Source organism: Bombina bombina, chromosome 6 (genome assembly GCF_027579735.1).
Source record: "Bombina bombina isolate aBomBom1 chromosome 6, aBomBom1.pri, whole genome shotgun sequence".
NCBI lineage: Eukaryota > Metazoa > Chordata > Amphibia > Anura > Bombinatoridae > Bombina > Bombina bombina.
In genome coordinates, this window is record NC_069504.1 from 897,743,194 (window position 1) to 897,756,976 (window position 13,783).

The 13,783-nt window shown below is 37.6% G+C and overlaps 1 protein-coding gene across 1 annotated transcript in view; it reads right to left on the reverse strand.

Annotated features, from left to right (window-relative positions):
* NOX5 (NADPH oxidase 5) overlaps positions 1-13,783 on the reverse strand; it is a 209,147-nt gene that overhangs the window by 122,191 nt on the left and 73,173 nt on the right. Inside the window, exons 7-8 of the mRNA XM_053719575.1 lie at positions 12,028-12,210; positions 10,588-10,720 (exon numbers count right to left, since the gene is read on the reverse strand). Of these exons, the coding sequence (XP_053575550.1) occupies positions 10,588-10,720; positions 12,028-12,210 (316 nt within the window). The remainder of the gene's footprint in view (positions 1-10,587; positions 10,721-12,027; positions 12,211-13,783) is intronic.

Consider the following 13,783-nt stretch of genomic DNA (forward strand, 5'->3'; position numbering starts at 1 on the left):
GGAGTTCTTTATCTCCTATACTATAGTTGTTTTCGGCTTGAGTCAACATCCTTGAGTAGAAAGCAATAGGATGAGTCTCTGTATTTTCTTTATTCCTCTGTGAAAGAATAGCTCCTATTCCAGTATTAGAGGCATCGACTTCGAGTATAAACTGAGATTCAAAATCTGGGATTGCAAGCACTGGAGCTGTGGTAAATTGTTTCTTTAGGGAATCAAAAGATAACTGTGCTTCATCTGTCCATTTATATTTTTGTTTTTTACTAGTTAGTGTTGTAAGTGGTTTAACAATAGTTGAGAAATTATTTATAAACTTTCGGTAAAAATTTGAGAAACCGATGAATCTTTGTAAAGCCTTGACAGTAGTTGGAACTGGCCAATTAAGTATAGAAGTTACCTTTTCTGGGTCCATTTGTATCTTATTAGGTGTAATGATATAACCTAAAATTTTTATCTCCTGAACATGGAAAGAACATTTTTCCATCTTAGCATACAACTTATGTTCCTTTAACCTAGTGAGCACCCAGCGTACATGTTTTACATGCTCTTCCAAATTTTTAGAATAAATGAGTATGTCATCTAAGTAAATTATAACGCATACATCAGTTAGATCACGGAAGATTTCATTAATGAAATGTTGGAAGGTTGCTGGTGCGTTGCTTAACCCAAATGGCATTACATTGTATTGATAAAGGCCATATCTTGTTTGGAAAGCAGTTTTCCATTCGTCACCTTGTTTGATTCTTATAAGATTATAAGCCCCTTTTAAATCTAGTTTGGAATAAATGGTGGCTCCATGTAGCCGTTCAAGGAGTTCCGGTATTATTGGTAGGGGGTATCTATTTTTTACCGTTATGTTGTTTAGAGCTCTATAATCTATGATGGGTCGTATAGTACCATCCTTGTTTCTAACGAGAAACATACCTGCTGCTGCAGGAGAGGTAGAATGAGAGATGAACCCTTTACGTAGGTTCTCATCTAGATATGATCTTACGAAAGTTAATTCGTTTTGAGAAAGGGGGTATTTCTTACCATGAGGTATCTGACTGCCAGGTATTAAATCAATTGGGCAGTCAAATTCCCTATGTGGAGGTAGACTCTCTGCCTCTTTCATGTCGAAAACCTCTGCCAGATCCTGATAAGGTCTGGGTAGAGCATTCTCCAATGAAGCTAAAGTACAATGTGGATAGCATGTCTTTAAACAGTATGGAGAGTTTAGTTTTAATTCGTTCACCTTCCAGTCAATGCTGGGATTATGCTTTTGTAGCCATATGTAACCAAGAATAAAAGTGTGTAATGAAATGGGAATTAGATCAAATGTGATATACTCAGTGTGCCCATCTTTTGTGGTTATGAGTAGTGGAATAGTATGATGGGTCCATGTTGTGTAAGTGAACCATCTATCAATTTAACAAATACAGGTTTTGCCTTGCACACAATTGGAATTTTATTATTTTTAACAAAAGTTGTATCAATATAGTTTCCTGATGCCCCAGAATCAATCAAGGCTTTGGATTGGATGTTTTTCTGATCCCACTGTAATGAGAAAGATAAAGTCATTTGGGTATCTAATGTTAAATTGTATAATTGAATCTTTTGAAAATGCTTACCCTTCTTTTGTTTGAGAAGTATAGGGCATGTCGCAACTGTATGCTCCTTGTGAGCGCAATAGAGACACAATTTCTCTAGTCTTCTCCTGGATTTCTCCTCTGGAGTGAGAGGGCCTTTGATGACTCCTATTTCCATGGGAGTACTGGAGACAGAAGGTTTTTCATATGAAGGAGAGTAGACAGGGTATCTTTTAGGTGTGGTCTCATATCCGGCTCTTTCTGCTTTTCTTTCGCGGAGTCTGCGGTCCAACGTAGTACTCAGCTTTATAAGTGCTGAAAGAGTATCAGGAATCTCTAAACGTGAGAGTTCATCCTTTAATCCTTCCGAAAGTCCCAGACGAAATTGATTTCTGAGGCTGATTTCGTTCCATTGTGAATCATTAGACCACATCTGAAATTCAGTTATATATTCCTCAACCGTGCGTTTCCCCTATTTTAGTGAGCGTAGCTTGGTTTCTGCAGTAATCTGTGTGTTTGAATCTTCATATAAGTTTGCCATAGCAAAAAAGAAATCCTGTAATGATTCTAAAATGGGATTGTTATTTTCAAAAAACCTGTTAGCCCTAGTTCTGGGTTCTCCTTGTAAAAAAGAGATAGTTGTACACACTTTAATTCTTTCTGAATGGTATGTGCGGGGCCTTAAGGAAAAAAGCAGATGACATGCATTTTTAAAATCCCTAAACTCATTACGTTTTCCAGAAAATGGTTGTGGATATTGAATATGAGGTTCTGGATGTTCTGTGGTTTTTGTAGGAAAGCATTCTTTTATTAAAGCTTTTAGTGCAACCATTTCAGCTTGAACTTCTGTTAAACCTTTATTTAAATAATCAAGTTTTTGGTAGACATTGGTTAATTCAGTTTTTACCTCCTGAGGATTCATTTTGTAGGTAATACAGAATTATTCCTTATGACTACTTTCTATGTTTTTTATGGGCCTGAAAATTATGTTATGTCTTAAATTAAAGACTTTGTTAATAAAATTCTGTAACTTGATATGAAATAAAGGTTGTGTTGCTCTTTTATGATCTAAGCAGAAAATGAAGTTTTGAATTATCTGCTTAGGCAATGTGAGCAAATTATTATGAAATCTTATTACAGACCATAAGTAAATATTCAGATTGGAGTTAAAATCTGTATAGGTAGAATGCTTGTGCAGTAATACATATGATAATCTCAGGTTCAGAGAAAAGGCTTAAGGTATTCCACTTCCTGTCTTCACGCACACACACACTCAAACTAAAATATATACAAATCCAGTCAAATCACACAATCCAAGAAATTCAGTATATGTAAGGTAAATCTTTAAGTAAGAATTATAGCAAGCTGAGATACGATACTGAGATTGGTAACAGGTACTGCTGTATGAGAGATAATGAAAGTTCAAAGCAGGTTCGGTCACATGAATTAAATATGCGTATTGACAAAGGTAAGTATGACAAGCATAAGCATATAGTTGTTCCCAGTTGTTAACTTGTGTAGTATACGATACCCAACCACTTTGAAGAGGAGCTCTGAAAGATCACAGCCGTTAGCGGTCAGAGGCTGTGTGTGTGTGCGGCTTAGTTCCGGGACGCGGAGAAAGAAGATCCGGCAGCGTAGTGATAAGGTTCAAAAATAGAAAGTTCAAAAAGGACTGTAGTTGAATCCAATGAATCTTTAGAGATACAAGTATTGAACTTGTCGAGGTATGACCTGAAGGATGAAAACTAGAAGCTAACAAGTGTTAGCAAACAATACACTTCAATTTTCAGGCAAGGAATGATAGTAGATTGCCGCCTTATAAAGGGAGGAGAATAAGCTGGGAGGGGATAGCCCTTAAAGGGATATCACAGTTCCCCCCCTCAAGGAACCACCCCCGAGGACCCCAAAGAAGGTCTCCCAGGATAACGTAAGTGAAAGTTTCTCACCAATCGGGGAGCATGAATGTCAGTAGAGAGTTGCCAGGAATTATCCTTGGATCCGTAACCCTTCCATTTAACCAAATACTCCAGACGACGCCGTCGCAATCTAGAGTCCAGAATAGACTCAACTTCAAATTCTTCCTGATTGTTAACAAGAATAGGTGATGGATGAGACTGACCATGAGTAGTAGGGTCAGCGGTATAAGGTTTCAAAAGCGATACATGAAATGTAGGATGGATTTTATAAGATTCAGGTAATAGTAACCTAACAGCGTTAGGATTAACAATTTTGTCAATAGAAAAGGGTCCAATAAATTGATTAGCTAACTTTTTACAAGGAACTTGTAATTTGAGATTCCTTACAGACAATAAAACTTGATCCCCTATTTGGTATGGTGGACTTGGTCGGTGATGTTGATCATAGTAACGCTTTTGATAAGTTTTTGCGTTTGATAAATGAGATTTTAGAATGTCCAACTTTTCCTGAAGGTTATTTGTAAATTCTTTAGCATAAGGTGAACTAACCTCAGTCTTTGTAACAGATATGGTGTTTGGGTTATACCCATAAGTGGCAAAAAAGGGTGTCATCTTAATGGAAGCTGAAAGAGAATTGTTGTACGAGAATTCTGCCATTGGAAGATAAGTTATCCAATCATCTTGTAAGTGGGTGATGAAACATCTTAGGTATTGTTCTAATGTTTGATTTACTCTTTCAGTTAAGCCATTGGTCTGTGGGTGAAATGCTGTGGAATATCTAGAGTCAACTTTAATTAGTTTGCATAAAGATTTCCAGAAAGAAGAGGTAAACTGTGTCCCTCTGTCAGTGATGATTATATCGGGTAACCCATGTAATTTTACTATATAATCCAAAAATGTTTTAGCAGTAATTAATGCTGAAGGTAAACCTTTCAAAGGTATGAAATGTGCAAGACGTGTTAAATGATCAATTACCACTAAAATTGTAGTAAAATGTTGTGAGTTAGGGAGGTCGACAATAAAATCCATGGAAATGGTACTCCATGGCTTATCTGGAATTGGCAGAGGTGTTAAGAGGCCTATAGGTTTTTTATGTTCAATCTTATTTCTTGCACACACGTCACAATTAGATACATAATTGTAAATTGTGTGATTCATTTCTGGCCACCAGAAAGTTCTTCTGGTTATTTCAATGGTTTTTTGAATACCAGGATGACCAGATAGAGTACCATCATGGGTTTGTTTTAAGATGGAGCTTCTGAGTGTTTGGGGTATAAACAGTTGAGAGTTATGATAATATAATCCAGTCTTTGTATCCTTGTTACAGGACGGGGGGATCTCAATGTTAGTTTTTAAGACCTCACTTATTTCCCTTTCTAGAGTTGTCAGAACTCCTATGAATCTTTCTTCAGGTATTATAGAATCATGTTTTATATAATGGTTATTGTCATATATCCTGGATAAGGCATCTGCCTTTGTATTTAAATTACCAGGTTTGTAGCTAATAAGAAAATTAAATCGGTCTAAGAATATAGACCAGCGGGCTTGTCTTGAAGTAAGAGTCTTGCTCATCTTTAGATATTCAAGATTTTTGTGGTCTGTGTAAATGATAAATGGGAGACTAGATCCTTCAAGTAGATGTCTCCATTGTTCTAAGGAACATTGTATTGCAAGGAGTTCTTTATCTCCTATACTATAGTTGTTTTCGGCTTGAGTCAACATCCTTGAGTAGAAAGCAATAGGATGAGTCTCTGTATTTTCTTTATTCCTCTGTGAAAGAATAGCTCCTATTCCAGTATTAGAGGCATCGACTTCGAGTATAAACTGAGATTCAAAATCTGGGATTGCAAGCACTGGAGCTGTGGTAAATTGTTTCTTTAGGGAATCAAAAGATAACTGTGCTTCATCTGTCCATTTATATTTTTGTTTTTTACTAGTTAGTGTTGTAAGTGGTTTAACAATAGTTGAGAAATTATTTATAAACTTTCGGTAAAAATTTGAGAAACCGATGAATCTTTGTAAAGCCTTGACAGTAGTTGGAACTGGCCAATTAAGTATAGAAGTTACCTTTTCTGGGTCCATTTGTATCTTATTAGGTGTAATGATATAACCTAAAAATTTTATCTCCTGAACATGGAAAGAACATTTTTCCATCTTAGCATACAACTTATGTTCCTTTAACCTAGTGAGCACCCAGCGTACATGTTTTACATGCTCTTCCAAATTTTTAGAATAAATGAGTATGTCATCTAAGTAAATTATAACGCATACATCAGTTAGATCACGGAAGATTTCATTAATGAAATGTTGGAAGGTTGCTGGTGCGTTGCTTAACCCAAATGGCATTACATTGTATTGATAAAGGCCATATCTTGTTCGGAAAGCAGTTTTCCATTCGTCACCTTGTTTGATTCTTATAAGATTATAAGCCCCTTTTAAATCTAGTTTGGAATAAATGGTGGCTCCATGTAGCCGTTCAAGGAGTTCCGGTATTATTGGTAGGGGGTATCTATTTTTTACCGTTATGTTGTTTAGAGCTCTATAATCTATGATGGGTCGTATAGTACCATCCTTGTTTCTAACGAGAAACATACCTGCTGCTGCAGGAGAGGTAGAATGAGAGATGAACCCTTTACGTAGGTTCTCATCTAGATATGATCTTACGAAAGTTAATTCGTTTTGAGAAAGGGGGTATATCTTACCATGAGGTATCTGACTGCCAGGTATTAAATCAATTGGGCAGTCAAATTCCCTATGTGGAGGTAGACTCTCTGCCTCTTTCATGTCGAAAACCTCTGCCAGATCCTGATAAGGTCTGGGTAGAGCATTCTCCAATGAAGCTAAAGTACAATGTGGATAGCATGTCTTTAAACAGTATGGAGAGTTTAGTTTTAATTCGTTCACCTTCCAGTCAATGCTGGGATTATGCTTTTGTAGCCATATGTAACCAAGAATAAAAGTGTGTAATGAAATGGGAATTAGATCAAATGTGATATACTCAGTGTGCCCATCTTTTGTGGTTATGAGTAGTGGAATAGTATGATGGGTCCATGTTGTGTAAGTAAACCATCTATCAATTTAACAAATACAGGTTTTGCCTTGCACACAATTGGAATTTTATTATTTTTAACAAAAGTTGTATCAATATAGTTTCCTGATGCCCCTGAATCAATCAAGGCTTTGGATTGGATGTTTTTCTGATCCCACTGTAATGAGAAAGATAAAGTCATTTGGGTATCTAATGTTAAATTGTATAATTGAATCTTTTGAAAATGCTTACCCTTCTTTTGTTTGAGAAGTATAGGGCATGTCGCAACTGTATGCTCCTTGTGAGCGCAATAGAGACACAATTTCTCTAGTCTTCTCCTGGATTTCTCCTCTGGAGTGAGAGGGCCTTTGATGACTCCTATTTCCATGGGAGTACTGGAGACAGAAGGTTTTTCATATGAAGGAGAGTAGACAGGGTATCTTTTAGGTGTGGTCTCATATCCGGCTCTTTCTGCTTTTCTTTCGCGGAGTCTGCGGTCCAACGTAGTACTCAGCTTTATAAGTGCTGAAAGAGTATCAGGAATCTCTAAACGTGAGAGTTCATCCTTTAATCCTTCCGAAAGTCCCAGACGAAATTGATTTCTGAGGCTGATTTCGTTCCATTGTGAATCATTAGACCACATCTGAAATTCAGTTATATATTCCTCAACCGTGCGTTTCCCCTATTTTAGTGAGCGTAGCTTGGTTTCTGCAGTAATCTGTGTGTTTGAATCTTCATATAAGTTTGCCATAGCAAAAAAGAAATCCTGTAATGATTCTAAAATGGGATTGTTATTTTCAAAAAACCTGTTAGCCCTAGTTCTGGGTTCTCCTTGTAAAAAAGAGATAGTTGTACACACTTTAATTCTTTCTGAATGGTATGTGCGGGGCCTTAAGGAAAAAAGCAGATGACATGCATTTTTAAAATCCCTAAACTCATTACGTTTTCCAGAAAATGGTTGTGGATATTGAATATGAGGTTCTGGATGTTCTGTGGTTTTTGTAGGAAAGCATTCTTTTATTAAAGCTTTTAGTGCAACCATTTCAGCTTGAACTTCTGTTAAACCTTTATTTAAATAATCAAGTTTTTGGTAGACATTGGTTAATTCAGTTTTTACCTCCTGAGGATTCATTTTGTAGGTAATACAGAATTATTCCTTATGACTACTTTCTATGTTTTTTATGGGCCTGAAAATTATGTTATGTCTTAAATTAAAGACTTTGTTAATAAAATTATGTAACTTGATATGAAATAAAGGTATTGTTGCTCTTTTATGATCTAAGCAGAAAATTAAGTTTTGAATTATCTGCTTAGGCAATGTGAGCAAATTATTATGAAATCTTATTACAGACCATAAGTAAATATTCAGATTGGAGTTAAAATCTGTATAGGTAGAATGCTTGTGCAGTAATACATATGATAATCTCAGGTTCAGAGAAAAGGCTTAAGGTATTCCACTTCCTGTCTTCACGCACACACACACTCAAACTAAAATATATACAAATCCAGTCAAATCACACAATCCAAGAAATTCAGTATATGTAAGGTAAATCTTTAAGTAAGAATTATAGCAAGCTGAGATACGATACTGAGATTGGTAACAGGTACTGCTGTATGAGAGATAATGAAAGTTCAAAGCAGGTTCGGTCACATGAATTAAATATGCGTATTGACAAAGGTAAGTATGACAAGCATAAGCATATAGTTGTTCCCAGTTGTTAACTTGTGTAGTATACGATACCCAACCACTTTGAAGAGGAGCTCTGAAAGATCACAGCCGTTAGCGGTCAGAGGCTGTGTGTGTGTGCGGCTTAGTTCCGGGACGCGGAGAAAGAAGATCCGGCAGCGTAGTGATAAGGTTCAAAAATAGAAAGTTCAAAAAGGACTGTAGTTGAATCCAATGAATCTTTAGAGATACAAGTATTGAACTTGTCGAGGTATGACCTGAAGGATGAAAACTAGAAGCTAACAAGTGTTAGCAAACAATACACTTCAATTTTCAGGCAAGGAATGATAGTAGATTGCCGCCTTATAAAGGGAGGAGAATAAGCTGGGAGGGGATAGCCCTTAAAGGGATATCACACAATCCTTAATTGTCCAGGTTTGATGATCACATGCTCATCATGGCCTCATATTCCTATTCTAAGCTGACACTAATGATCTTCTGCTGCTATAAAGCACGACTTCATAAGGGACATTAAACCATAAATAAATGCTAGTTATAATAATATATTCAATGTAAAGATGAGCCTTAATATAATATGTTTGCCTGAGTATGGCATATAATTGCATTTTTTTAAAATAATGGGGTAAATCACAATCTATTGGCCGATTTTGTTTCAGCGAGTTTCAGCCAATAAAGGGCACTTTTTTTTTTTTTTTTTTTTTTTTTTTTACATGATCACTAAAATTGTTTTTTAGATCTGTATCTGAGAGCCGAAAACAAATTTATGGCACACCTAAAGCCTAATATTTAACATTGAGTTTATCACATGTTCTTAATACTTTTCAATAGTTTTTTCAAGACCATTTTACACTTTAAGGCACTTGAGAAAGCCCTGGCCTGGCCTTTTTGACATATGAGCAGGTATTCCAAGACCATTTGGAATAATGATATTACATTTTACATGTAAAAGACACTCTGAAATGTCTACAGACAACATTTTACAGGTGCATTTGTATAAATGGTCTAGATTCACTAAAGCTCTATGCATTGCTATTGTATCGTCCATCTGCAGTGGGCAGGACACAAATTTACATATGCATTTAATACATAATATCTTCGGGAAAAGTGAGGTCAGGGCTGCAGGCAGCATCTAGAAATGGCATATAGCAATCACTTTCTGTAAATGTTTGTTTCTAATTCACATTCACAAGATTGTTAATGTCAGTATAGGGGTCATCATAACTAGTGTGGTTTCCAGTTTTTGAGGCTACATTATATGACAGAGTCATCCCATCTTGGAGTTTAAGTATTCTCTCACCCTGTGACAGAAGAGTTGTGCATTCACAGATCAGCGATATTGTCTTCTTGAAAAGCCATGTTGTACACTCACAATACAGAGAGGGAGCTGGATGTTTTTGCAGTGGTTGCATTGCTCTGTAGTATTGCTTAGGGCTTTTGTTATATTTGTTATGTAACATTTAAACTGTGTAAAAAAAAATAATGCAAAAATGTAAAGCTTCCACTTTCTTTTGTGCAAACTTTACCCAAGTACAAGGTACAACTGTCAAAAAGTCAGTAACATCACTGAATGGGCACAGCTTCTGTTACAGGATGCAACAATAAGTACCTTCCAAAATGGTGGAACTTAGCAAAAAGATGCAAAGCTTTACTAACTGGCTTCTGTAATGGGTTAAATAAAAATCAGCTTCAGAGAGAGCTACAGGTACAGGAAAAAAGCAATAGCAAAGTAAGTAGTAACCATTCTACTGTAGTTGTACCCACCAGTTTTAACATCCCTTTAAACCTACATATTCTCAGTTCTAACATTTAGTTAAACAACAACTAAGCCCCTTGACCATATCTGTATACTCTATGGGGTAGATTTATCAAGCAGCGGTTGCTGCAATCTACTCCCGAAGTTTCAGGTCCGCCTGAATCTTAAGTTAAGAAGCAGCACCCCTGAGGTGGGGGACAGCAATCATCCCGATCGGATATGATCGGGATAATTGACCCCCCCCCCCCCCCGCTAGTGGGCGATTGGCCGTGAATGTTCAGTGGGCGGCATTGCACAAGCATTTCACCAGAAATGCTTGTGCAATGATAAATGCCGACAGCGTATGCTGTCTGCATTTATCGATGTCGGGCGGACATGATCCATTACAGCGGATCATGTCCGTCCGATATTTGATAAATCTACCCCTATATATTAAGCTATAGCCACATGATTCACCATTTAGTTATTTGTGCTAAGAAGCAGGTGAATCTACTAAACTGGCCATAGGAGTGTATCTACAACTGTGTTGTTATATTCATGAATTAATCATCATCAGGGAAACAAACATACATAACTAATAATATAATGAGATATGTGTTGCTATGGGGTAACCTTACCTTATAAGCCCATCTCACCTGCCTGCTCAGGAGCACTACTGATCGTGAAAGGATGCCACTCATACTTTGCAATAATTGGTATATTCAGATATACAAAGTCACCAGGCTTATACTGGAAGGATGGTGGCCTCTTTATGACAAGATGTGTCACCTATAATTGGGTAGAAATGAAAGATAAAAGTAATCTAAAACTCTCAGTGTCTGTAGATGATGAAACTACAAGCAGTATGCCTGAAGAAATGTTTAAAGGGCTGGCCATATGTGCAGACTAATTCACTTAATGGAACATTAAAGTGCAAAAATGTCATGATTTAATTTGTTAAGAGTATGTCATTTTTGCTGTATATCATGGAACTCTATATTTAACCTTCATACCTCCAGGCTGAACACAGTAAGTGATTGGTGGGGTTGTGTAACTGCTGCTACTGATTGACTCACTGACTGTTTCCTGCTGAGGACCAGCAGTTCTCTGAAACTCCCAAGTGGGACTTTTTCAATGTGTTTAACTCCTTTTCTGGGGTTAACATAGTATTCCTCAGTGGATAGTGGAACAATTACATACTCTAACAAGAAAAATCACATTTAAATATCAGGAGTAGTGTTTTAGTAAAGATAAACTGTAAGACACTAGCAATGGAGAGAGTATATTAGAAGTAGAATTTACAGGCAATATGAAAGTTTCTGCCATAAGTCATATATTTTAAATATATTAAGGGACTTAAAGGGACAGTAAACACATTGGGGTAGATTTATCATACACCGGGCGGACATGATTCGCTATAGAGAATCATGTCCGCCCTGCATCCCTAAATGCAGACAGCGTACGCTGTCGGCATTTAACATTGCACAAGCAGTTCTGGTGAACTGCTTGTGCAATGCCGCCCATGCAGATTTGAGGCCAATCGGCCGCTAGCAGGGGGTGTCAATCAACCCGATCGTATTCAATCGGGCAGATTGATGTCCAGAGCCTCAGAGGCAGCGGGCGAGTTAAGGAGTGTGGTCTTAAGATCTCTGTTTCTTAACTACTGTTTCTGGCGGGATATTTGACCCCATTCGGGCGATGATAAATCGGCCTCATTGTAATTACAAGACATTTCTGTTGTGTTGCTATAGAATAACATATCAGCCAAGTCTTAGCATTTTTAAAACAAATTAATATCCATTTTACTGCAATTATTTTTCAATAGCCAAACTCCACCAACCATTTGCCTTATTTGGAGGGGCCAATCTAGGCTTTAGTCCACAGGCAACAAGGCTAGTCACTGTTATAAAAGTTAGTATAAAGTACAATGCTTTGTAGTTGTGTTTTGATAAAGCCAATGAAGGACAGATATGTAGCAGAGTTAGCTTTGAGAAGTCAGCAGGTGCATAAAGCTGTTTTATGTAATTGTTCTACCATCAAAATGTTCCTCTGTTTCTATGTATGCAAAAGTGGTACATTTTTTTAAAGAGACGTACCTTGGAAGGCAGCAGGTTCACCTCCACAACGTACAATCCACCAATGCGTGAAATGGCTGCTCCGAGAAATTTCTCCAGCATAAACAAGAGCCCTGGGACTAAAAACCACTTCCAGAACTTGGGTGTGTGGAGAAATAGTAGAATCCAAATCCAGATGTAAGATAGATGCGTCCAGTAGAAAACCTGAGGTCAAATGATAAATGAGCGGGAGTCCATATTGTATTTCCACAAAGGCATAGGGTGTAATATATTCAATTTAAAAACTATTTTAAAAATAAAACATTTGCAAAAATGTGCAAGTGGTTTGCTTTTTGTTTTACACGAATGACACAACATTTTGAAATTATTGAGATTTTAATACAAACATATTTTGGCAATGATTCTTACAGGAAAGAATTGTGCATTTGCTGGCAAGGAGACACTGTATATGTGTGTAAAGAGTGAACTTGATCTAATAACGCAAATTGCAAGTTCAGCCACAACTGGAGTGAGATTCAGAAACGCTTATTAGGTTGCGGAGGGGCCGCCATGTACAGGTGAGATACTATGCAAAATTCACTGAGCGTCACTTAACCTATATTTTTCAAAGTTTGGTTAGTGGACGTATTTACCACTAACATTTTATAGTTGTGTGATGTGTCCAGTACATGACATCTTGTACAGCAAATGGAAACCGCTAGTAATGCGACAAAACAATAATTAAAAATGCAACACTTTAGAAACACACTTACAAAATTGTTTATGTATGTGTTTGCTATTGCTAAATATTCACGTCTGGTTTCTCTTGTTAAAATGAGTTAAAGGGGGGGCGGAGCCTACAGCTGTTGTGGGAAGTCATTTTTTGGAGGAGCTCCTGATCTTTATTATGTTTTAAAGAATTATTCACTACATAAATGGATTCCTACAGCAAAGTTTTCAGCTACAGTCTCTTGGGAAGCCCTGGGAGATCTTGGAAACCTCTTTTATAAAGCTGACCAGCCCTATGCTCTTCAGCTAAGCGGCGGGGGACACACCGCATGGTAGTGAGAACTGTGTCGTATTTCTGTTTTCCTTCACTGCTGGGGCTGCCGCACATTCCCCCCCCCCTGGATTCGAAGGATCAGGGGTTATAAGCAGCGAATAGTGTTGCCCTACATTATCTTCAAAAACCACCTAAGTACTTTCAAATAGAAGTGTGACAACAGTACTAGCCTAAGTAATGACGGTGACGGAAGCAATTGTATTGGAACTAAGCAAGCTTCTGGAATTTCACCAGACAGCCTTCACAGAAATCCTTCACAAAGCTTGTGGCTCAATCCGGGAAGTCATCTATAATAGGTGTAATAGAGTTGCTTCAGATGGGGATTTCCTAGGGTCCCGGCACTCGCCATCTCCTACTTATCCTCATTGCGATATGAAAGCAGGCCAGCAAGCCTCCTGTGAGTATTCACAGACTGCGGGTATATTCCGGACCTCCTCTGATCAGCCTGAGCAGACCGGTTGTAGTTCAGATTCGGTAGCCCAGATTGAAGAGGTACAGCGCAGGCATAACGCACTATACACGGCTGAAGCCACACCACATCTTAAGGAGAGTAAAGTGGAGAAACAGGCCCAGATCTTACAGAATGCTGCAGATTTTGCTTTTTGCTCTATTAAGGGTGCAGCTGGCAACTCAGGAGTTCAACATATTTGGTTGCATAGGGCAGCAATTCTCATGCCGGGATGCGCTGAACATGTATGGGGTCTATATCCATCAAAGTACTGCAGGGTAGAAACC